Genomic DNA, 25,098 nt, shown 5'->3' on the forward strand with positions numbered 1-25,098 from the left:
TTTTCATGTGTTTGTTCGTAAGCCATCTGTATGTCTTCTTTGGAGAAATGTCTGTTTAGGTTTTTTCCCACTTTTTGACTGAGTTGTTTGTTTTTCTGGTATTGAGTTGTATGAGCTGCTTGGATATATTGGAAATTAATCCTTTGTCAGTTGTTTCATTTGCTATTATTTTCTCCTATTCTGAGGGTAAAAACATCTATTTCTGCTTTATTGACTATGCCAAAGCCTTTAACTGTGTGGATCAAAATAAATTGTGGAAACTTCTGAAAGAGATGGGAATACCAGACCACTTGATCTGCCTCTTGAGAAATTTGTATGCAGGTCAGGAAGCAACAGTTAGAACTGGACATGGAACAATAGACTGGTTCCAAATAGGAAAAGGAGTTTGTCAAGGCTGTATATTGTCACCCTGTTTATTTAACTTATATGCAGAGTACATCATGAGAAATGCTGGACTGGAAGAAACACAAGCTGGAATCAAGATTGCCGGGAGAAATATCAATAACCTCAGGTATGCAGATGACACCACCCTTATGGCAGAAAGTGAAGAGGAACTCAAAAGCCTCTTGATGAAAGTGAAAGTGGAGAGTGAAAAAGTTGGCTTAAAGCTCAACATTCAGAAAACGATGATCATGGCATCCGGTCCGACTACTTAATGGGAAATAGATGGGGAAACAGTGGAAACAGTGTCAGACTTTATTTTTTTGGGCTCCAAAATCACTACAGATGGTGACTGCAGCCATGAAATTAAAAGACGCTTACTCCTTGGAAGGAAAGTTATGACCAATCTAGATAGCATATTCAAAAGCAGAGACATTACTTTGCCAACAAAGGTCTGTCTAGTCAAGGCTATGGTTTTTCCTGTGGTCATGTATGGATGTGAGAGTTGGACTGTGAAGAAGGCTGAGCGCCGAAGAATTGATGCTTTTGAACTGTGGTGTTGGAGAAGATTCTTGAGAGTCCCTTGGACTGCAAGGAGATCCAACCAGTCCATTCTGAAGGACATCAGCCCTGGGATTTCTTTGGAAAGAATGATGCTAAAGCTGAAACTCCAGTACTTTGGCCACCTCATGCGAAGAGTTGACTCATTGGAAAAGACTCTGATGCTGGGAGGGATTGGGGGCAGGAGGAGAAGGGGACAACAGAGGATGAGATGGCTGGATGGCATCGCTGACTCGATGGACGTGAGTCTGAGTGAACTCCGGGAGTTGGTGATGGACAGGGAGGCCTGGCGTGCTGCGATTCATGGGGTCGCAAAGAGTCGGACACGACTGAACGACTGATCTGATCTGATCTGATCTGATGTCATGTCATCTGCAAACAGTGAGAGCTTTACTTCTTCTTTTCTGATCTGGATTCCTTTTATTTCTTTTTCTTCTCTGATTGCTGTAGCTAGGACTTCCAGAACTATGTTGAATAATAGTGGTGAAAGTGGACACCCTTGTCTTGTTCTTGATCTTAAGGGAATGCTTTCAATTTTTGACCATTGAGAATAATGTTTGCTCTAGGTTTATCATATATGGCCTTTACTATGTTGAGGTAGGTTCCTTCTATGCCCATTTTTTGAAGGTTTTAATCATAAATGGATGCTGAATTTTGTCAAGGACCTTTTCTGTATGTATAAGATTTTCATATGGTTTTTATCTTTCAATTTGTTAGTATGGTGTTATGGTTAATATGTTAATATGGTGTATCACATTGGTTGATTTGCATATATTGAAGAATCCTTGCATCCCTGGAATAAATACAACTTGATCATGTTGTATGAGCTTTTTGATGTGTTGCTGAATTCTGTTTGCTAAAATTTTGTTGAGGATTTTTGCATCTATGTTCATCAGTGATATCGGCCTATAGTTTTCTTTTTTGTGTTGTCTTTGTCTGATTTTGGTATCAGGGTGATGGTGGCCTTGTAGAATGAGTTTGGAAGTGTTCCTTCCTCTGCAGTTTTTTGAAAGAGTTTTAGAAGGATAGGCATTAGCTCTTCTCTAAATGTTTGATAGAATTCTCCTGTGAAGCCATCTGGTCCTGGGCTTTTGTCTTTTGGGAGATTTTTGATCACAGCTTCAATTTCAGCACTTGTAATTGGGTTGTTCATAATTTCTATTTCTTCCTGGTTCAGTCTTGGAAGATAGAACTTTTCTGAGAATCTGTTCATTTCTTCCAGGTTATCCATTATATTGCCATATAGTTGTTCTTAATAGTCTCTTATAATCCTTTGTATTTTGCATTGTCTGTTGTAACCTCTCCTTTTTCATTTCTGACTTTGTTGATTTGACTCTTCTCTCTTTGTTTCTTGATGATTCTGGCTAATGGTTTGTCAATTTTATTTATCTTCTCAGAGAACCAGCTTTAGTTTTATTAATCTTTACTATTGTATGGACATTTGATAACTTCTAATTTTATATATTTATAATATTTAATATGTATAAATAATGCTTAATTACCTTAATTATTTTTTTTGCTTTATTTATTTACAATAAATGTCTAGAAATTATATTATTAATTTATTTTTATTGATATATAATTGACATATTTAGAAATTACATTATTTAAGCAAGGGATAGAAATACTTTTAGGGCTTTTGGAATCTTGTGATAAACTTATTTGATCAATTTATATTGGTGTCAAGATAAGAATGTATATCAGAAAAACTACATTTTTAAAAGTTTTAGAATTTATTTTTAATTGGAGGATAATTGTTTTACAATGTTGTGTTGGTTTCTGCATTGAACAACATGAATCAGGCATAAGTATACATAATCCCCGCTTTCTCTTAAACCTCTCTCCCACTCACTACATTTTTTGAGCTTTAGTCATTATAATTCTTTAAAAATCTCATGAATGAAATAGGCTAATATTTAATTTCTGTTTCTTTAAATATTAGTAGCATTGAACTTTTGTCTACATTTTTTTTTCAATAAAACTTTTCTTCCATGAACTGTCCCTTGTTGATCTCTTGATTGGTAATAGTCTTATCAATGCAGAATTTTAAAATTAATTTCTGTATTTCTAAATTTAGAACAATGTCTCCTTCAGAGAAATGAAAAATATTAAAGCATATTTATTCCATAATTCAAATATAACTCAATTTTTAAAACTATCTCAAATTTATTTTCCAAATTTTAATCACTAGCTTATAGCAGTTATTAAATAATCATTTATATTATGATTCAGTTTAATTCATGCAAAATTTGTACAGAGAATAGGCTTATAATAAGGTTATTTATTCAGTTCTATGATTTATATCTCTGTTATTCAGACAACACAACAGCATTTTCATTATTACTGCTATATAAAATATTTTAACTTTTGGAAAGAACTAGAAATTTCCTCATCAATCTTTTCTTCATATTATTTTTATATACTTATAATGTTTATAATATATGATACCTATTATAATTATGTATTTATTTTATAGATTAAATATAGAATAATTTCTAACTATAACTTTTATATTCTCAGTCATAATTCACACATTGGATATCAAATATGGCAGTTAAAAGATTCCTCAATACTTTAGGCAGAGTGCATACAAGTTTCCAAATACTATAGGACTATTTCATAAAAGAAAAATAAGTTCCCAATTATTCAAAGAATTCTAACTTACATACCTGATGTTGTTGGATCAGCTGGTTTATGTGAAGCTATATACTTTCTAGTGTTCCACCTGAATCTTTTTGAATAAATCGAAGTTTGAACAATTGTTACCTTTGTGAAATCTTCAGTGCCTTGTATCTGAAAATCGACAGATTACAAGCTAATTTCTAAGTAAAAATCTAACAATTAAATGTTCTCTAGTAAGCTACTATCTCAGACCCTCTCTAAATATCTGGGCCTGAAATATGACATTGTAAATAAATATTGAAGTGAAGTGAAGTGAAAGTCACTCAGCTCTGTCTGACTCTTTGCGACCTTATGGACTGTACAGTCCATGGAATTCTCCAGGCCAGAATACTGGAGTGGTAGCCTTTCCCTTCTCCTGGAGCTCTTCCCAACTCAGGGATTAAACCCAGGTGTCCCTCATTGCAGGTGGATTCTTTACCATCTGAGCCACCAGGGAAGCCCAAATAGACATTAGATATAGCCAAATACTTGGGTATGTTAGCTTTGTGAAAGTCGATATTCTATATGCTCTCACTGATTTTAAATTATTTTATCCATTTTTATTACAAATGAGAAAAACAGTGAAGACTTAATCATCCACGACTCTTTAAAATATCTCCCAGAGTATTTTTCTACATACTGGCATAAAGAAAGTCTGAATGTCAATGGATTTCAAGACAACTTCCAATCAAACCCACAGTGAGGAGAGCTTTATGCCCAGGACAGTAGACAGAGTTGGGCAGGTTTGGGTTGCCTAAAGAATCTCTTTCTTGGTTATCTAAATTCCCAATCCAGCATCCCTAAGCTCTATTATCACGTATTCAGGAATAGAGGTAGGAAGCACCATAGTTAAGAATAATGTTTCACTTCCTCTCACTGGCTATCAGATTAGTAGTATCCATGTGGAAATTTTTCTTATGACCATTTCTCAGCTCAGGATTCCTCATATCTCCAATATATTTTTCTTGTGTCCCATATCTACCTTTTAAGCACTTCTATCATAACTGGACATGGAACAACAGACTGGTTCCAAATAGGAAAAGGAGTACATCAAGGCTGTATATTGTCACCCTGCTTATTTAACTTATATGCAGAGTACATCATGAGAAACGCTGGGCTGGAAGAAGCACAAGCTGGAATCAAGATTGCCGGGAGAAATATCAATGACCCCAGATATGCAGATGACACCACCGTTATGGCAGAAAGTGAAGAAGAACTAAAAAGCCTCTTGATGAAAGTGAAAGAGGAGAGTGAAAAAGTTGGCTTAAAGCTCAATATTCAGAAAAGTAAGATCACGGCATCCGGTCCTATCACGTCGTGGCAAATAGATGGGGAAACAGTGGAAACAGTGTCAGACTTTATTTTTCTGGGCTCCAAAATCACTGCAGATGGTGACTGCAGCCATGAAATTAAAAGACGCTTACTCCTTGGAAGGAAAGTTATGACCAACCTAGACAGCATATTCAAAAGCAGAGACATTACTTTGCCAACAAAGGTTCGTCTAGTCAAGGCTATGGTTTTTCCTGTGGTCATGTATGGATATGAGAGTTGGACTATAAAGAAAGCTGAGCACTGAAGAATTGATGCTTTTGAACTGTGGTGTTGGAGAAGACTCTTGAGAGTCCCTTGGACTGCAAGGAGAGCCAACCAGTCCACCCTAAAGGAGATCAGTCCTGGGTGTTCACTGGAAGGACTGATGTTGAAACTGAAGCTCCAATACTTTGGCCACCTGATGCAAAGAGGTGACTCATTTGAAAAGACCCTGATGCTGGGAAAGATTGAGGCAGGAGGAGAAGGGGACAACAGAAGATGAGATGGTTGGATGGCATCACCGACTTGGTGGACATGGTTTGTTTGGGTAGACTCCGGGAGATGGTGATGGACAGGGAGGCCTGGCGTGCTGCGGTTTGTGGGGTGGCAAAGAGTCGGACACGACTGAGTGACTGAACTGAACTGATCATAGCTGTAAACATTTATGTGTCTATTTTTATATATATTGTTTTGCTTGGTTGAGAGATCTCTTGAGGGTAAGTTGCAAGACTCATTTGTTTTGATCACTCTAGCATCTAGCACTGTTTCTGTCATAGTTGCCTAAAAAATATGCTTACTTTAATTAACTCTTGGTCTCTCTTTCAATTTACTTTCTTTAGCAGTATTTTATGTGTCCTCTGATTCTCCTAGACATGTACCTCTCTTACTCTACCCCAGTACACACACATACACACACAAACACATACATATACTACAATATTCCTTCATTCTCTCTTTCTTCTCATGGCACAGCTTTTCATTTTAATTGGGCTTCCCTAGAGGCTCAGACAGTAAACAAACTGCCTGCAATGCAGGAGACCCAGGTCCTGGGGAAGGGAATGGCGACCCACTCCAGGATTCTTGCCTGGAGAATCCCATGGACAGAGGAGCCTGCTGGGCTACACCCATGGGGTTGCAAAGAGTTGGACATGACTGAACAACTAAGCATACACATAACTCAACAGCTTAAATATGAGAACATCCTTTATTTTTACATTCACTTTCAAAGTAGCTGAAGAAATACCAGTAATACTTCAGCTTAGGACTGAAAGAACCTTTTTACAGCACTGTTGATATAATCCAGAGAGAGTAGTCCTGCAATATGTACATGAACTGAATAGGTCCTCTTTTGCTATTTACAATTGTACCAAAATGTATAGCTTGGCCTGATTCATTGATAGTGAATAGGAACAGGTTGGTGTTTGGGCTACCCAGTGCTAAAGCAATCAGTGAACTTGGAGTGTGTGTGCTGTGTGTGCATTCAGGGAGTGGTAGGGGAATGGGAGAGAATGGGAAGGTGGAAAAGTGACACTTTTTCTACTATTAACTCATTGTTGGACAAATGGAATATTGACCTGAAGATATGAATCAATATTTCTTTACCTGATGACATGTTATAGGAATTAAGAAAGGAGCCTTATAAGCTTTTCGTAACTGACAATCTTCCACAGCTCCATGGATGAGGATGACATAAATTACTGTTTCATCATAGATATCAGTTTTGGTGTTCTTTGGTATATCTTTTACATAAATGTTACTGAGTTTTAATTGCATCTTGTAATTCCAATCCTATAAGAAAAATACAATTTCATAGCCTATTGTTTATAAAGATTAATATAAATTCCTAAAGAGTTAATTTCTAACAATACTTTAGTTCATTTTCATTCAGAAAGAAGGACAATTTCACATAAGCACCTCTTACCTCATAAGATAAATGTTCCCTGATTTTTTTGGCAGTAATAGAAAGTCCAAGTTTTAGCCACATTCTGTATTCAATGTGAGGATAAAATTGTTCAAAAGCATCATACAAGTGATTTTTGGGGATAAAACATGTCTGGAAAAAAGAGGATGTCAACTTACTATTTCATTCTGTGCATTCATGATTCAATGAAATGAGATTTTCTCATATACATGTAACATTAAATCTAATAATATTTAAATTATGCAGATTCATTTTATTGCCTGGAAACCTAATAAAATGTATCTATTTAGTAAATATTTTTACAGTCTTGTCATATACTAAGTTTTGAAAGGCTGCATGATTTAATGAGACTTCGTTATTATTCTTATAGATTCTGAAAAAAATAGAAAACAAAGACTTATAAGTATTTCTAAAAACATTATTTGGGGGGAGAAAATGTTTTGGTTAGTAATAAAATTCTGGTACTAACAGTGATTAGACTATTGACTCAGGGATAAACTGCTCTGAAGACACAAGAGATTGTGTTTGTTGGTTTAAAATTCTCTTGGTAATCAGCCATGAGTAGGTTTGCTGGGTAATATAGTAAATGTGTATTTATAATAAACTGCTAAACTGTTTTCAGATGAGGCTGTAACATTTACCCTTTAACTAGCCACTTATGAGAATTTCAGCTGATTGACATCCTTGCTAATACTTTGCATTCAATCTATGTATTTTTAGCCAATGTAGTATGTATATAGTGATACCTTATCATGATCTTAATTTGTATTTCTCTGAGCACTAATGATATTGAGCATCTTCTTCATATGTTTATGGGCCATTTGTATATTCTTTTATGAAGTATCTGTTCAAATCCATTGCCCAATTTTAAATCCTGAAGCATAGTTGATTTACAATATTTTATTAGTTTTAGGTGTACAACATAGTGATCCAATATTATTATTATAGATTATACTCCATTTAAAGTTATTGACTCTGGAGTATTACTCAAGCCATTAAAAAGAATACATTTGAATCAGTTCTAATGAGGTGGATGAAACTGGAGCCTATTATACAGAGTGAAGTAAGCCAGAAAGAAAAACACCAATACAGTATACTAACGCATATATATGGAATTTAGAAAGATGGTAACAATAACCCTGTGTACAAGACAGCAAAAGAGACACTGATGTATAGAACAGTCTTATGAACTCTGTGGGAGAGGGAGAGGGTGGGACGATTTGGGAGAATGGCATTGAAACATGTGAAATATCATGTATGAAACGAGTTGCCAGTCCAGGTTCGATGCACTATACTGGATGCTTGGGGCTGGTGCACTGGGACGACCCAGAGGGATGGTATATGGAGGGAGGAGGGAGGAGGGTTCAGGATGGGGAACACATGTATACCTGAGGCGGATTCATTTTGATATTTGGCAAAACTAATACAATTTTGTAAAGTTTAAAAATAAAATTAAAAAAAATTAAAAAAAATAAAGTTATTGACTCTCTTCCCTGTGCTGTACAATATATCCTTCACACATGGTAGTTTGTACCTCTTAGGCCCCAAGCAAGAATACTGAAGTGGGTTGCCCTATTTTGTCCTACTCCCTTTTCTCTCCCTACTGATAACCACTACTTTGTTTTCCATTTCTGTAAATCTGTTTCTGTTTTGTCATATTAACTTGTTTATTTTTTTAGATTCCGCATAAAAGTGATAACTTACAGTACTTGTCTTTCTCTGTCTTTCTATTATTTCATTAAATATAATACCCTCCAAGTCCATCCATGTTGTTGCAAATAGCATAATTTCATTCTTTTTTGGTTTAGTAATACTGTGTGTATCTATCTATCTATCTATCTATATATATATATATCTCAAATCTTCTTTATCCATTCATTTGTTGATGGACATTTCGGTTGCTTTCACATCTTGGCTGTTATAAATACTACTACTGTGAATATGGAGGAACATGGATCTTTTCAAATTCATGTTTTTATTTTCTTCAATACCTATCTAAGAGCAGAATTCCTGGATCATATGATAGCTCTATTTTTAGTTTTTTTGAGCAACCTCCATACTGTTTTTCATAGTGGCACAAATTTACATTCCTGCCAACAGTGTAGGTTGGTGGTGTTGTTGTTCAGTCACTAAGTCATGTCTGACTCTTTTGTGACCCCATGGTCTGCAGCCTGCCAGGCTCCCCTGTCCATGAGATTTCCCAAGTAAGAATACTGGAGTAGGTTGCCACTTCCTTCTTCAGGGGATCTTCCTGACCCAAGGCTCAAACCTGCATCTCTGGCATTGGCAGGTGGATTATTTACTACTGAGCCACCAGGGAGACCTTGGAGCGTTCTCTTCATCCACATCCTCATCAATATTTGTTATTTGTAGACTTTTTGATGATACCCATTCTGACAGAGGTGAGGTGATAACTCACTGTAATATTGATTTGCATTTCTTTGATATTTACCAATGATGAGCATCTTTTCATGTGCCTGTTGACCTTCTGTATATCTTATTTGGAAAAATATCTATTCAGGTCTTCTGCGCATTATATAATTGAGTTGTTTTGATATTGAGTTGTATGAGCTGTTTATGTGTTTTGGATATTAATCTGTTATTGATCATGCAATTTGCAAATATTTTCTGCTGATCAATAGGATGCCTTTTTATTTTGTCAATGGTTTCCTTTTCCATGGAAAGTCTTTTAAGATTAATTAGGTACCATTTGCTTGTTTTTGCATTTGTTTCCTTTGCCTTAGGAGACATATTCAAAAAAATATTGCTATGGTTTATGTCAAAGAGTGTTCCGCCTATGATCCTTTCTAGAGTTTACAGTTTACAGCCTTACATTTAGGTCTTTAATTCATTTTCAATTTTGTATTTGGTGTGATAAAACGTTATAATTTCATTCTTTTACATGTAGCTGTCCAGTTTTCCCAGCAACACTTATTGAAGAGTCTGTATTTTCTCCATTGAATATTTTTGCCTTGATTTAGATTAGTTGACCACAAGCACGTAGGTTTATTTCTGGATTCTCTGTTCTGTTCCATTAATCTATGTCTCCTTTGCCTTTAGTTTCTCTTCTTTTCTCAGCTATTTGTAAGGTCCCCTCAGACAACCATTTTGTCTTTTTGCATTTTTTTTCCCCTTGAGGATGGTCTTGATCCCTGCCTCCTGTACAATGTCACGAACCTCCTTCCATAGTTCTTCAGGCACTCTGTCTATCAGATCTAATCCCTTGAATCTATTACCCCCTTCCACTGTATAATCATAAAGGATTTGATTTAGGTCATACCTGAATGGTCTAGTGGTTTTCCCTACTTTCTGCAATTTAATTCTGAATTTGGCAATAAGGAGTTCATGATCTGAGCCATAGTCAGCTCCTGATCTTGTTTTTGCTGACTGTATAGAGCTTCTCCATCTTTGGCTGCAAAGAATATAATCAGTCTGATTTTGGTATTGACCATCTGGTGATGTCCACATGTAAAGTCTTCTCTTGTGTTATTGGAAGAGGGTGTTTGCTATGACCAGCGCGTTCTCTGGGCAAAACTCTGTTAGCCTTTGCCCTGCTTCATTTTGTACTCCAAGGCCAAATTTGCCTGTTACCCCAGGTATCTCTTGCCTTCCTACTTTTGTATTCCAGGCCCCCATGATGAAAAGGACATCTTTGGGTGTTAGTTTTAGAAGGTCTTGTAGGTCTTCATAGAACTGTTCAACTTCATCTTCTTCAGCGTTATTGGTTAGGGCATAGACTTGGATTACTGTGATATAATGAATGGTTTGCCTTGGAAATGAACAGAAATCATTCTGTCATTTTTGAGATTGCACCCAAGTATTGCATTTTGGACTCTTTTGTTGACTATGATGGCTACTCCATTTCTTCTAAGGAATTCTTGCTCACAGTAGAAGATATAATGGGCATCTGAATTAAAATTGCCCATTCCAGTCCATTTTAGTTCACTAATTTCTAAAATGTCCATATTCACTCTTGCCATCTCCTGTTTGACCACTTCTAATGTACTTTGATTCATGGACCTAACATTCCTAACAAATCAATACTTTGTTTTAAAGTCTATATTCCTGATGTGAGTATTGTTACACAGCTTTCTTATTTCTATTTGCATGAAACATTTTTCCCATCCCCTCACTTTCAGCCTGTGTATATCTTTAGCTCTGAAGTGAGTCTCTGGTAATCAGCATTGTTTTTTATCCAATCACCTAACCCATATCTTCTGACTGGAGCATTTAGTCTATTGACATTTAAAATGATTACTGATAGGTGTGTGCTTATTGCCACTTGTTTTCTGGTTGTTTTTGCAGTTCTTCTCTGTCCCTTTCTCCTTTTTTAGTTTCTTCCTTTGTGGTGTGATGATTTTCTTTAGAGGAATGCTTTGTTCCTTTTTTCTCTAGTTTTATGTGTGTCTATTGTAGGTTTTTAACTTGTGCTTACTATCAGGTTCATATATGTTAACCTGTAACTAGATCTACTTGTTTTAAACAGATAGTCATTTAAGTTCAAACATATCCTAAAATTACTTTCTTTACTTCTCCCAGGCTTTATGTCTTTGATGTCATATCCCTAACTATTTATTCTAGTCCTAGTTAATTTTACAATTTTTTGGTCTTTTAATCTTGTAATAACTTAATTGACTGATCCACAGGCTTTACTATATATTTGCCTTTACTAGTGGGTTATTGCTCCTTTCTTACCTTTTTTATTGCCATCCCCAAACTACTCTCTTTAGTTCTAAAATTTTCATTTGATTCTTTTCTTGAATATTTCCTATGTCTTCTCTCATAAAGATTGTATTTTTCTTTAGTGGCTTGAACATGTTTCCTTTTAGTTCTTTGAATCTATTCTTAGCTCTTAGTGTCTTCATTTAGTCCATAGTCTGGGTAATTTCAGGGTTGTTCCACTCCCCCTTTCCACATTAAGGGTCACATTTTCATGTTTCTTTGCTTGCTTAGTAATTCATGATTCCTGAAGATAAATTGTCAATAGTCCAGGTTCTGTTATCCTCCTGTTATCGTTGCTGATGTTTGTTGCAGTAGACCCCTTCATTCACTGTCTGATAACCTTGACTTTGTATAGGTTGTGTTTTACGATTTGTTTTGTTTAATCAGAAGAAAACTCTAGGCATTTCCCATGATTGTGTAATTTCATGGTACTTAACCTCCAAACTGAAGTCTGCCAGGGCTTGCTCTCAGGCTTGTTTTAGCAAGTTTATAGTTAGTCTTACTAGGCTATGATATTTGCTCTCACCTATGCGCTCACCTACATGCCAGAGGTTTTAAAAAGTCTCTCTTTTCTATCAAGATAGAACCTTAAAATACCTCAAATCCCTGATACTCCTTGACCTTTAACATCTCTGTTCCATTCCTAGCAATCTGGTAATGTAGTTTTGTCTCACCTTGTGCATTTGCAGCCTATCCCTCAGCCAAGGACTTGTGGACCACACAGATTGCTCAGGTCTCCCCTTTGTGAATTCTGATCCTATGCCCCACCCTACACATTCCAATCTACTTTAGTTACCACAATTTCTAATCTCTCCCATCTCAGTGCAGCAGGATCATTATTTTCCTTTTGGATTCTTATTGAACTGCAGTCAGAAACTGTCCCAGTCAGAGGGTGAAGGTGGATGTGGAGCTTATCTCGTGAGTTTCTCTGCTCTTGAGGTTTCCAGACTTAACACTGCCTGTTTTCTGATGGTTGAAAATATTTGCCTCATATATTTTGTCAAGTTGTGGTTATTTATGGTAAGTGTGCCACTATGTTCTCAGTAACTTCCTTATATTCAGAAGCAAAAGGCTAGAGTATTTTTAGGCAAATGTCAGATGTCATATAATTTCACTTATAAATATTCTAATATGCATTGTTGAACCATAGAGGCAAAATTTTCCTTTGCCATCTTCCTCCCCCTCCTCTTCCCTTTTTATTCCTTTGATTTGTTAAAAAATAAATGGGTTATTGGCCTGTTGACATCCCACACTCTAGATTTAGCTAATTATTCTCTCTTGGTGTCAGTTAACTTGTTTCCTGCATTTTCTGTAAACTGGTTGGAACTAGAATTCAGGTTTTCTCTTTTCTTGTGCAAGAAGAGTCCATGGTGCTAGTACTTCTGTTGCATCAGATCATGAAGCATGTGATGCCCAGTTGCCATTATTTTAGTGATGCTAAGACTGTCCGTAGGTGATGTTAGCACGCCTTTTCATTATAAAGTGTTCCACTAACATTCCACTCAGTAGTTCTAGTATCAATTGGTGGTTATTGCATAGGTCCATTATTTCATTTGGGCTGACTAAATGGAGATATTTTAATTCTCTTATTCTACATTTATTGGCTTGAATTCTTCTATCAGAATAATTTTCCTCATCTTATTTTTTTTTTGTAGTTTCCTTGAAAGAGTTCATAGAGGAAAGGCAAGATAAATGCTTAATTATTTCTTTTTTAAAATAAGCAATCCATTTTCAGAGACATAAGTTGATATCCTAGCAATCTTTTTAAAATAAAAAACTTGATACCATTATCAACTTATGAATTTTTATATGTTTGTGGTTTTATTATTTACAGTCAATGTTCTTTTTGGATTCACATTAGGCCAGTGGGAACCCCTGTTGCTTTGAGGATTTTGTTGTGAATTGTGTGTCAGAAACTTCTATTCACTGTGCTCAACTTTCTATTAATAAATCCCAGCTCTTTGACTTTTCCCCTTCTTTACCCTCCAAATTATGGTATTGACATTTAACATATCCCATCTAATTTCCCATGAGACATCTCATATAACCAGTTTCTCTGGTTAAATCCTTGTTCCAATATGGTAGGTTAACTTTTGCAAGCCATTTTGCTAGGACATTACATTGTGTACATAAAATTCTGTAACAAGTTTTATTTCTTTATTATTCCTATTTCTTAAAATATTTTCACTAGACTACAAACATATACAAATACAAAAAGAACTTTAAATTTGGTACTAGATATTTAACAAGCTATAATAATAAGACATAAGCTGACATTTTCTGACCTCTACTACAGTTTTGCAGGTGGCAGAATATTTCATGGGTGCATTAGTCAAGCAGTTTAGCTCTCCTATTACTGCCCCACTGATCACAAAGTCTGTATAAGTTATCTGGTAATCTTTCTCCTCTGACTCCCAGATTATTTGATCAATTCCCAAACCTGGCTTTGATCTTTGAAGCTGTTCAAGAACAAAGAAAGAAAAAAAAAATACACGTACCAGTTAACTTACCAAAACTATTTAATTTATGGGTTTTCCCTTTAACAATTTTAATATTTACATATTGCCTGAAAATATGTATTACTCATAACTTTAAAGTGAATTTATTAAATTAGCGATGACTTGGAAACAACATTCTTAAATACTCTCATCTTTCTGATTCTACCAACTCAACCAATTAATACCTGTCATAGAATAGCTAAATGCCTAACTCAAATATAAGATAAATAACAGCTTATTTTATAACTTTCAACCTTAATGCTGATCCTTTTAAAGTTTCTTGTTATCTATGGGAAAGTATGGCTTAACAAGTGATAGCTGCTGTCATTCATTGTGTTTGAGGAAGATAATTGTTGTTTGGATGGTAGCTGCTGTCCTAAAAGAAGGATTAATAAAATTCTTACCATTTAAAGATATTTATTCTCAATTATGTAATGTTTTTAACTAATGCTCACAAGTGCATTTATAAATATCTCTGCCTTACCTTTACCATGCCTGAAATAATTACATAAATTCCTTTAGGCTCATCACCTTCTTCAAATATATCATTTCCACAATCAAATGTTACAACTCTGGATCTTTCCTAAAAAATGTCACCAAATACATAAGCTATAAATAATATTTTAGCAGTGATTAGAGTTTACATTTTAATAAAAGTTTTATGCTTTTAAAGTAAATATTACTCAAAAAGATCTGAGACAGTGTATTAGTAATAAATTTGTAAGAGAAAATAGAAATTATGACTAAAAAAGAGAAAGTAGATATTAATGAATATATGTAATTTCAGATTGGGTGTTTATACATAAATTAGAAAACAATCTAACTTAGGAATTAGAATGTATGGAAAGGTGAAAATATTTCTTTGGACGAAAAATAATCTGGATAAATACAAGCTAATGGTACATATATGTCTTAGACATACTCATGCTCTAAACAGCTGATGAGGTAATAAAAATTCAATCATTCAAAATATTTTAACCAGGTGAAAAAAATATAATTGGTTTTTTGGAACTTACTACATATAGTAAGAACAGGTTAAATCCATTTATTTGTTCATCCCAGAAACACTTATTGAACACCCAGTATGGGTACAACATGATAGGCACTGAGTAGTCAAAAGTTTGATGAGGTAAAAATTATAGAAGCGGGGAGAGCTGTAAAGGTAATAATTGTAATGTAATTATGCTATAATAAAAGTGTATACTGGATGCAATGGTGACATCTTTGGTCCTCCAAACATAGGTTGGTCTTTTTTTTTTACTGGTATTTGACTCTAAAAAGCCTGCTTTTTAGAGAATGTTTCCAGAGAAGAAGTAAGCAGAGGCAGTTTGGTGGGGTGGGGGTGGGGGTGGGGGCGTTGGTGAAAACATTTTATGATCAGTATATAGCACTAGCAGAGGAATGGAATTTAAAAAGCATAAAGTTCTTGGGGTATCATGAGTGAAACAAAAGTGAAAGTATTTAGTCACTCAGTCATGTCCAATTCTTTGCAACCCCATGGACTGTAGCCTGCCAGGCTCCTCTGTCCATGGAATTTTCCAGGCAAGAATAGTGGAGTGGGTAGCCATTGCCTTCTTCAGGAGATCTTCCTGACCCAGGGATTGAACCTGGGCCTCCCGCACTGCAGGCAGATTCTTTACCCTTCCCTCTGAGTTGGGGTATATGACATATGGATAACTAAAGGTAAAGATGGAGAGATAGGTAGGGGGCAGATTATGGGAGAACTTTGCATGTCATTCAAAGGGATTTTGATTTTGATTTTACTCTATAGGTAATCAACAATAACAAAGAGTATCATGGCTAAACCTTTAATTTTTAAAAGATCATTTATTGGTACATTAAAGATATTATTAGCAGGGAATACAAATATTACCTGAATAAAGCTTATATGTTCTTCGTCTTTATCTAGCCATGGGATATGATAGAGTGCTTCTTCAACAGTAAGAGGTTTATATGTAGGTTGAAAATCAAGTATGTCTCTTTTTTTGGCCATTATTATCTAAAACCACCAAAGTTAAGAAAGTAGATGAACAAAACTGGTGTTAATGAAATGTTTAAAACAAGTATGGTTTTGTACCATTTCCTTTTCTTGATCTCCTGAGATTTCTGTTCTTCCATGGAAAACTTCAACCTATCCCCTCTTGAAGCATTTTTCTATGTTATCATTATTCTGAAGTCATAGATTATTTTTAAAAGTAAATCTTTTTACTGAAGTATACTCTTGCCTGGAAAATCTCATGGATGGAGGAGCCTGGTAGGCTGCAGTCCATGGGGTCGCAAAGAGTCGGACACGACTGAGCGACTTCACTTTCACTTTTCACTTTCAAGCATTGGAGAAGGAAATGGCAACCCACTCCAGTGTTCTCTTGCCTGGAAAATCCCAGGGACAGCGGAGCCTGGTGGGCTGCCATCTATGGGGTTACACAGAGTTGGACACGACTGAAGTGACTTAGCAGCAGGAGCAGAGACGTCGCTCAGTCGTGTCCAATTCTTTGCGACCCCATGGACTGCAGCCTACCAGGTTCCTCCATCCATGGGATTTTCCAGGCAAGAGTAGTGGAGTGGGTTGCCATTGCCTTCTCATGCAAAAGTGCACAAATCCTAAATGTCCACTCAAAGAACATTTACAACATAAAAACATCTACGTAACCATAACCAAGATTAAAAACATCTATTGCACCTTAGAATCCTCCTTGATGTTCTCTTCTAGTCATTACTTCTACCCCAAAGTAACACTCTTCTTCTATTACCATGGTTTAGCATTTGTCTAGTTTCGAGTGGTATCTGCATGAAATCAGTGTATGTACTTGTTTGTGTTTCATTTGTCCAACATTATGTTTCTGAAGTTCATCTATAATGTCCAGTTCAGTTCAGTCGCTCAGTCGTGTCTGACTCTTTGCGACCCCATGGACTGCAGCACACTAGGCCTCCCCATCCATTACCAACTCCCAGAGTTTACTCAAACTCATGTCCATTGAGTCAGTGATGCCATCCAACCATAATGTTGCAAGGAGCAAAAATTCTTTCCATGTTCACTGTTGTCTAGTGTTATGTTTTATCAATATACCACAGCTTTATTTATCTGTTGTTGATTGACATTTGGGCTGTTCCAGTTTGGAACTTTTGAAAAGCCACTTGCTATGAGTGTTTGTTCACTGTACATATGTACACATTTCTGCTGTATACCTGATTATATAATTTAATTTCTGTGTCTTAAGATATGTATATGTCCAAATTTAGTAAATTCTGCCAAACAGTTTTCCAAAGTGATTGCATCAGTTTATACTCCCTTTCTAATGTTCCAGTTATTCCACATCATTGCCTACATTTGGTATTGTCAGGCTTTTTAAAAAAAATTTTAAGTACTTTGATGATTGTATATATTGGTATTTTATTTTGGTTTTTTATTTGCATTAAGCTTATGATGATGACACTTGGCATCTTTTCTTATATTTACTGGGTGCTAGAATATTCTCTGTTGGGAAGTGCCTGTTCAAACTTTTTGCTGATTTTTTTTAAAAAACATGAATTTTCTGTCTTGTTCATATTGATTTGTAAGATATATTAAGAAAATAAGCCCTTTGTTGGATACATTTATTTTGAAAATATCCTCTACCATTTTTTAGACTGTCTTATCATTATCTTGTATCTTTCTTTGCCTCTCATTTTCTGCATTACTGTCTTCTGTATTTAGTTGATTTTTTTGTAGTGAAACATTCAAAACTCCCTTCTTGCCCATTTTAATGTAATTTTTTATTTTCCTTTTTATTACCATGGGGATTACATTTCAGTCAGTTCAGTTCAGTTCAGTCACTCAGTCGTGTCCGACTCTTTGCCACCCCATGAATCGCAGCACGCCAGGCCTCCCTGTTCATCACCAAATCCTGGAGTTCACTGAGACTCACGTCCATCCAGTCAGTGATACCATCCAGCCATCTCATCCTCTGTTGTCCCCTTCTCCTCCTGCCCCCAATCCCTCCCAGCATCAGAGTCTTTTCCAATGAGTCAACGCTTCGCATGAGGTGGCCAAAGTACTAGAGTTTCAGCTTTAGCATCATTCCTTCCAAAGAAATCCCAGGGCTGATCTCCTTCAGAATGGACTGGTTGGATCTCCTTGCAGTCCAAGGGACTCTCAAGAGTCTTCTCCAACACCACAGTTCAAAAGCATCAATTCTTCGGCGCTCAGCCTTCTTCACAGTCCAACTCTCACATCCATACATGACCACAGGAAAAACCATAGCCTTGACTAGACGGACCTTTGTTGGCAAAGTAATGTCTCTGCTTTTGAATATGCTATCTAGGATGGTCATAAGTTTCCTTCCAAGGAGTAAGCGTCTTTTAATTTCATGGCTGCAGTCACCATCTGCAGTGATTTTGGAGCCCCCAAAAATAAAGTCTGACACTGTTTCCACTGTTTCCCCATTTATTTCCCATTAAGTAGTCGGACTGGATGCCATGATCTTCATTTTCTGAATGTTGAGCTTTAAGCCAACTTTTTCACTCTCCACTTTCACTTTCATCAAGAGGCTTTTGAGTTCCTCTTCACTTTCTGCCGTAAGAGTGGTGTCATCTGCATATCTGAGGTTATTGATATTTCTCCCAGCAATCTTGATTCCAGCTTGTGTTTCTTCCAGTCCAGCGTTTCTCATGATGTACTCTGCATAGAAGTTAAATAAACAGGGTGACAATATACAGCCTTGACGTACTCCTTTTCCTATTTGGAACCAGTCTGTTGTTCCATTCCAGTTCTAACTGTTGCTTCCTGACCTGCATACAAATTTCCCAAGAGGCAGATCAGATGGTCTGGTATTCCCATCTCTTTCAGAATTTTCCACAGTTTATTGTGATCCACACAGTCAAAGGCTTTGGCATAGTCAATAAAGCAGAAATAGATGTTTTTCTGGAACTCTCTTGCTTTTTCCGTGATCCAGCGGATGTTGGATAACATTTAGCATTCTAAAATATAACACTCTAATTTGAACTTATACCAGTTTAACTCCCATAACATACAAAACTCTGTTCCTCTAACAGTTCCATCCTTACCCCTTGTAGTTGACATCACAAAATTACATCTTTGTATGTTGTCTATCCAAAACATAAACGAATATTTTTTAAATGCTTTCATCTCTTTAATTATGTAGAAAACAAAGTATAACATTATAAGTCAAAGATATAATACTGCTAGCTTTTAGACAAATAGTTACTTTTTACCTGTGGTGGATACATTTCGATATTTGGCAAAACTAATACAATATTGTAAAGTTTAAAAATAAAATAAAATAATAAAAAAAAGAAATCAACCTCAGCCTACCAAAATAAATAAATAAATAAAATGTATTAGCATCTTAAATCATGTGGAAAACAAAAAGTAGAGTCAGACACCATTATTACAACACTATTAGCTTTAATAATTGCCCATGTACTTACCTTTATTGAGGTTTTTATTTCCTCATATGGATTTGAGTTATTTTCCAGTGTCCTTTCATTTCCATCTGCATGACATCTTTTAGCATTTCTTTCAGGGCAGGTATAGTGGTAATGAACTCCCTCAGCTTTTGTTTGAGAATGTCTTCATTTTCCTCTCATTTCTAAAAGACAGTTTTGCTGGATATAAGGTTCTTAGTTGATTTCTGCTGCTGCTGTTTAGTCACTAAGTTGTGTCTGACTCTTTGCGACCCCAGGGACTGTAGCCCGCCAGGTTCCTGGATCCATGGGATTTCCCAAACAAGAATACTGGAATTGGTTGTTATTTTCTTCTTTAGAGGATCTTCCCAGCCCATGGATCAAACCTGTGTCTTCTGCTTGGCAGGCAACTTCTTTACCACTTAGCCAGCTGGGAGGCCCTCTTAGTTGACTACTTTTTTTCTTCTAGTACTTTGAACATATCAGCCCACTTTCTTCTGGTCTCCAAAATTTCTGATGAGAAATCTGATGATGATCTTATTGAGGATCCCTTGTATGTGATGAGTTTTTAATCTTTTGCTGATTTCAAAGTTCTCTTCAGCAATTTGGTTATAATATGTCTTGGTGTGGGTCTATTTGAGTTCATCTCACTTGAAGTTCACTGAGCTTCTTAGATGTTAATATTCATGCTTGGTATCAAGTTTAGAAAGTTTTAAGCCAATACTTCTTTAAATTTCCTCTCTGTTCCTTTCTCCCTCTCTCTCTTGTCTTCATGGGACATCTACAATGCATATGTTGGTCCACTGATGGTTTCTCACTGGTCCCTTAGACTCTGTTCACTTTTCTCCAATTTTTTTCTTTCCGTTCCTCACATAATATAATTTCCACAGTTCTGTTTTCAAGGTGACTTGTTTTTCTACCTGATTAAATGTGCCTTTTAGTTCCTGCTACTTGTGTGTTACATATATTTTACCTTGAGTTCAAGCTTAAGGATTTAGAGTTTCTAATTACTACTGTGAATACAATATTTTTCCACATTTTCTTTAGTTGTGGAATATTTTAAATGTTGATCTTGTTTCTGGAAGCCCTGTTGAACTATTTTATTAGTCCCATATTATTGATTTGAAGTTAATTCTCAGGGTTTTAGATTAAACAATGAATAAACAGTAATAGTTTTGTCCATTCTCCAAAACTTTCATGTTTCAAGTTCCTTTTGTTTTTCTGCTAAGACCTACAAACACAGCTTTCACTACTTGGAATGAACTATTCATTCTTATTTTTTCCTGACTTTAATGGGAATATTGCTTAATGTTTTGCCATCTAATACAATGTTTGCTTCATATTTTTAATATATATTCTCTTTCTAGTTAAGAATTGCTACTTCTTTTATTAGCCTTTGAACATTCTGAATATGACTTGTCTTCTTTGATCTCTCAATAAGTGAGTTATATAGCTATTTTGGGAGACAAAACCTTTTTAGTTATAGCATATCATGCTTTGCCTATACTGCCAGATTCAATTAGCTACTATTACAATAAAAAAAGTTTTATATATGTATTCACAAGTATAATAGCTTTATTTTTTTCCTTATACTATTCCTGATTTGGGGCATAAATTTTATACTTACAGAATGAGTTGGGACCCTCTCTATCTTTTTACATTTCCCAATACCATTTAAACAACTTGAAGAAAGAAAATTTAATTAATTTTTACCCTATAATTGAGTGTTCTTATAAATCACAGTTTCTATGGGAAAATTATTTCGGTGTCACAGATAATTGCCAGGAACATACTAATACCCAGTCTAGCCTAGGATGAGGAAAGATTTCATTATACCTTTGTTTTGGGTACAAAGCATAGAAAGATGTGGTTCCTCATTGCGGCAAGAAAGGAAAGAGAAGGTGACCACTAGAGTTTCAGGAAGGAAGCTCTTCTGGTAAGTATTTTTCTTTAGACAGTTATTTTAAGTTATGCATTTACATTGCAGAAATGGCCTATATTGGAAAGGACTGAAAGCAGGTTTGAAGATCATAAATTACTATCAAGTAAGTATATTTGCTTTGAAAGTATTCCACCATACCTTATTAATTTCAGAACTTTCAATTTTATGAAGAATGCCTTTTAATCTGAAAACTTTAACAATTTCTCTAGCCAAATTGAGCATGACATTAATCTCCTCCTTTGTTTTCATAGTGACAGCAATTTCTGGGTGATCATACTCTAAGTAGCCTGAAAAATAACAAAATATTTTCAAATGAAATAGGACATTGCTTAAATATTTCATGTGGACAGTAAGTTAATATTTATTTTCTAAACCCATGGAGCACAACCCTTATCACAGGGAAATGTATCTCTCCCTAAAGAGATTTCTGCAATCAATCAAAATTCACCCATAATTGCAGAGTTCTGCCTGACATTTCCTTGTCGGCAGCCCATACTGTGTCTAAGCCCATGAAGAAGGACAGACAACCCTAGTCCTAGGATTAACAGTTATACTAATGCACCTAAACTGGACACTGAGAGGCTCTCCTGGGCTCTAGGTCTAAAGTTTATGACCCAGTTTTTTCTTCTGTTTGAATCAAGATTTCTGACGATAGACTGTGTGCTTAAACATGGCTTCTGATCAAATCCTCTCACTCATTCTGGGTCATTTCCACCCATCCTGCCTGGGCATCTAGATGATGCATCCATCTATGTTCTTCTGCTAATATGATGTGGATTCCTGGGTGCCAATGAGAGTTTCATCCACTTAGGAATTTTTCTTGGTCATGACCTCTCGTCTGGCTTGACAACTATCTGCTGTGAAAGATCTCTCATGATTGGGCTCATTGCAGATTTGCTGTGTTCTTTTACTGTCCACCATGTGGTACCAAACTCCCTTTTCTGAACATATAAACACTATGCCGTAGAGATGTCTGTCTCACTCCCAGGATTTGTCTTGCACTAGGACCATGACCTGGCACAATTCAGAGAACAGGCTGTTGTCATGTTTGAGCACTGAGCCTTCTAGCAGCCAAACCAGCAATTCCATGAAATTCTGTTCTGATTTCAACTCATTTTAAAGCCTAAATCCTCAGATGGCAACTCTGTGGCAAAAGGAGAAAAAAAATAACTTCTTTCCTTGTGTTGCTCAAGATAGTACATTTGGAAGAAAATAGAATTTATAGTGTGATGAAGACATGCACAATCATGGCATGCTAATGTGTTTTCTTTAAACAGAAACGAAAAGGTCTTCATTGTCACATAAGGCAGAAAAAACAAATGTGGAGGGGTAATATTACACTATTCTCATTCAGTCAAAGATATGATCATGTTGATTGTTGGAGTTATTCACTTTATTATTGATAATAAGTAGATCTCCTCAAAGATCAGTTTAGTTATCAAAACCATTTCCTCTCTAAAGAAATGATGATAAACAGATGGTCATGCTAGATCTTTAAGGTGAGAGGTACCTACCTAGTTCTTTCATAGCATGTCCTGTGTTCTTTGTTACCCTCCTTAATAACATCTACGGAACAAAAGAAATGTTATTCCTATTGGAAAACAAACTATTATAAAAAGCCTTTACATTTGCAATTTATTAATTTTTTACCTAAATTAATAACTGTCAAGAAAAATATGATGGAAACTTCTCTGGAATTAGAATTGAATTTTGTGCATGTGTGCCAAGTCACTTCAGTCATGTCCAACTCTTTGCAACGCTATGGACTGTAACCCGCCAAGTTCCTCTGTCCATGGGATTTTTCAGGCAAGAATACTGGAGTGGGTTGCCATGTCCTCCTCCAGGGGATCATCCTGACTCTGGAATTGAACCCATGTCTCTTGTGTCTCCTGCATTACCAGGCAGGTTCTCTATCACTAGTGCCACCTGAGAATTTTGTGCAATGAATTTTATTTTACTCCAGCAAGAGTGGTGGAGAGGATGAGAAGTGGCATTACCTAGGCTGATTTTGAGAAGCCCAAAGGTAAGTCATATATTTTTTCTTAAAGTAACTTACTTTAGGATACTGTTGATTCTGAAAACTACAGGCATGTGAGGTATTTCCCATTCAATTTTTGAGAATCTCCGAATTTAGGAAATACATGTGGTTTTCAACCTTAAATGAGATAGAAGTTTTAACCAAAATATGTGAGAGCAGAAATGAAGACTGAAACTGGCCAATATCTTAAATATTCAAGTTCTTTTGTATTTCCTACTGTGTATCCTCAGTATGAGTGAGTATAAAAGGTAACAAAATTCAGCAAAGTTGTTTTAAAGTTACAGGTGGTGAATAGAGAAAAGATACAGTGATTTGTGTTCAACTACATATTGAGTGTTCAATGTTCTCAACTACAGAACTTTGGGCACATGACATATAGCATTAAAATGTTCTAAATTATCTTGAAAGATGACTGTCTAATTTCACTCGATGATAAATTTAGGGGCACAGTGTTAATCTGACTTCAGTGTTAATCTGACTCAATTGAGAAAATGAAAAATAAGATATAGAACTTAGGCCCTAGCATTCTGTTTGCTGTTAACTAGCTCTGTATGTGACTTTGGACATAATCATTAAATTGGCTTCATTTCTTGGCTTCATTTTTCTCATCTGTTGTTGGGGTCCTTTAATGGACTGGGACCTGGCAGTCCAGAGGTGATGATCCTATTAAGCTACCAGTGGTATTTTTCACAGAGCTAGAACACATAATTTCACAATTTGTGTGGAAATACAAAAAACCTTGAATAACCAAAGCAATCTTGAGAAAGAAGAATGGAACTGGAGGAATCAACCTGCCTGACTTCAGACTCTACTACAAAGCCACAGTCATCAAGACAGTATGGTACTGGCACAAAGACAGAAATAGAGATCAATGGAACAAAATAGAAAGCCCAGAGATAAACCCACACACCTATGGACACCTAATCTTTGACAAAGGAGGCAAAAATATACAATGGATTGAAGACAATCTCTTTAACAAGTGGTGCTGGGAAAACTGGTCAACCACTTGTAAAAGAATGAAACTAGAACACTTTCTAAAACCATGCACAAAAATAAACTCAAAATGGATAAAAGATCTAAATGTAAGACCAGAAACTATAAAACTCCTGCTGCTAAGTCGCTTCAGTCGTGTCCAACTCTGTGCGACCCCATAGACGGCAGCCCACCAGGCTCCCCCATCCCTGGGATTCTCCAGGCAAGAACACTGGAGTGGGTTGCCATTTCCTTCTTCAATGCATGAAAGTGCAAAGTGAAAGGGAAGTCGCTCAGTCGTGTCTGACTCTAGCGACCCCATGGACTGCAGCCTACCAGGCTCCTCCGTCCATGGGATTTTCCAGGCAAAAGTACTGGAGTGGGGTGCCATTGCCTTCTCCTAGAGGAGAACGTAGGCAAAACACTCTCCGACGTAAATCACAGCAGGATGCTCTATGACCCACCTCCCAGAATATTGGAAATAAGAGCAAAAATAAACAAATGGGACTTAATTAAAGTTAAAAGCTTCTGCACAACAAAGGAAACTATAGGCAAGGTGAAAAGACAGCCTTCAGAATGGGAGAAAATATAGCCAAGGAAGCAACTGACAAACAACTAATCTCAAGAATATACAAGCAACTCCTGCAGCTCAATTCCAGAAAAATAAACGACCCAATCAAAAAATGGG

The 25,098-nt window shown here is 36.1% G+C and overlaps 1 protein-coding gene across 1 annotated transcript in view; it reads right to left on the reverse strand.

The window, feature by feature from the left end:
- Nucleotides 1-2,914: 2,914 nt before the first annotated feature.
- Nucleotides 2,915-25,098, reverse strand: part of SLC9C1 (solute carrier family 9 member C1) — a 91,678-nt gene continuing 69,494 nt past the window's right edge. Inside the window, exons 18-26 of the mRNA XM_055570081.1 lie at nucleotides 22,915-22,966; nucleotides 21,539-21,687; nucleotides 15,929-16,054; nucleotides 14,540-14,638; nucleotides 13,843-14,016; nucleotides 6,836-6,967; nucleotides 6,517-6,702; nucleotides 3,612-3,735; nucleotides 2,915-3,030 (exon numbers count right to left, since the gene is read on the reverse strand). Coding sequence (XP_055426056.1) covers nucleotides 2,915-3,030; nucleotides 3,612-3,735; nucleotides 6,517-6,702; nucleotides 6,836-6,967; nucleotides 13,843-14,016; nucleotides 14,540-14,638; nucleotides 15,929-16,054; nucleotides 21,539-21,687; nucleotides 22,915-22,966 — 1,158 coding nt within the window. The remainder of the gene's footprint in view (nucleotides 3,031-3,611; nucleotides 3,736-6,516; nucleotides 6,703-6,835; nucleotides 6,968-13,842; nucleotides 14,017-14,539; nucleotides 14,639-15,928; nucleotides 16,055-21,538; nucleotides 21,688-22,914; nucleotides 22,967-25,098) is intronic.

Source organism: Bubalus kerabau, chromosome 2 (assembly GCF_029407905.1).
Source record: "Bubalus kerabau isolate K-KA32 ecotype Philippines breed swamp buffalo chromosome 2, PCC_UOA_SB_1v2, whole genome shotgun sequence".
Classification (NCBI taxonomy): domain Eukaryota; kingdom Metazoa; phylum Chordata; class Mammalia; order Artiodactyla; family Bovidae; genus Bubalus; species Bubalus kerabau.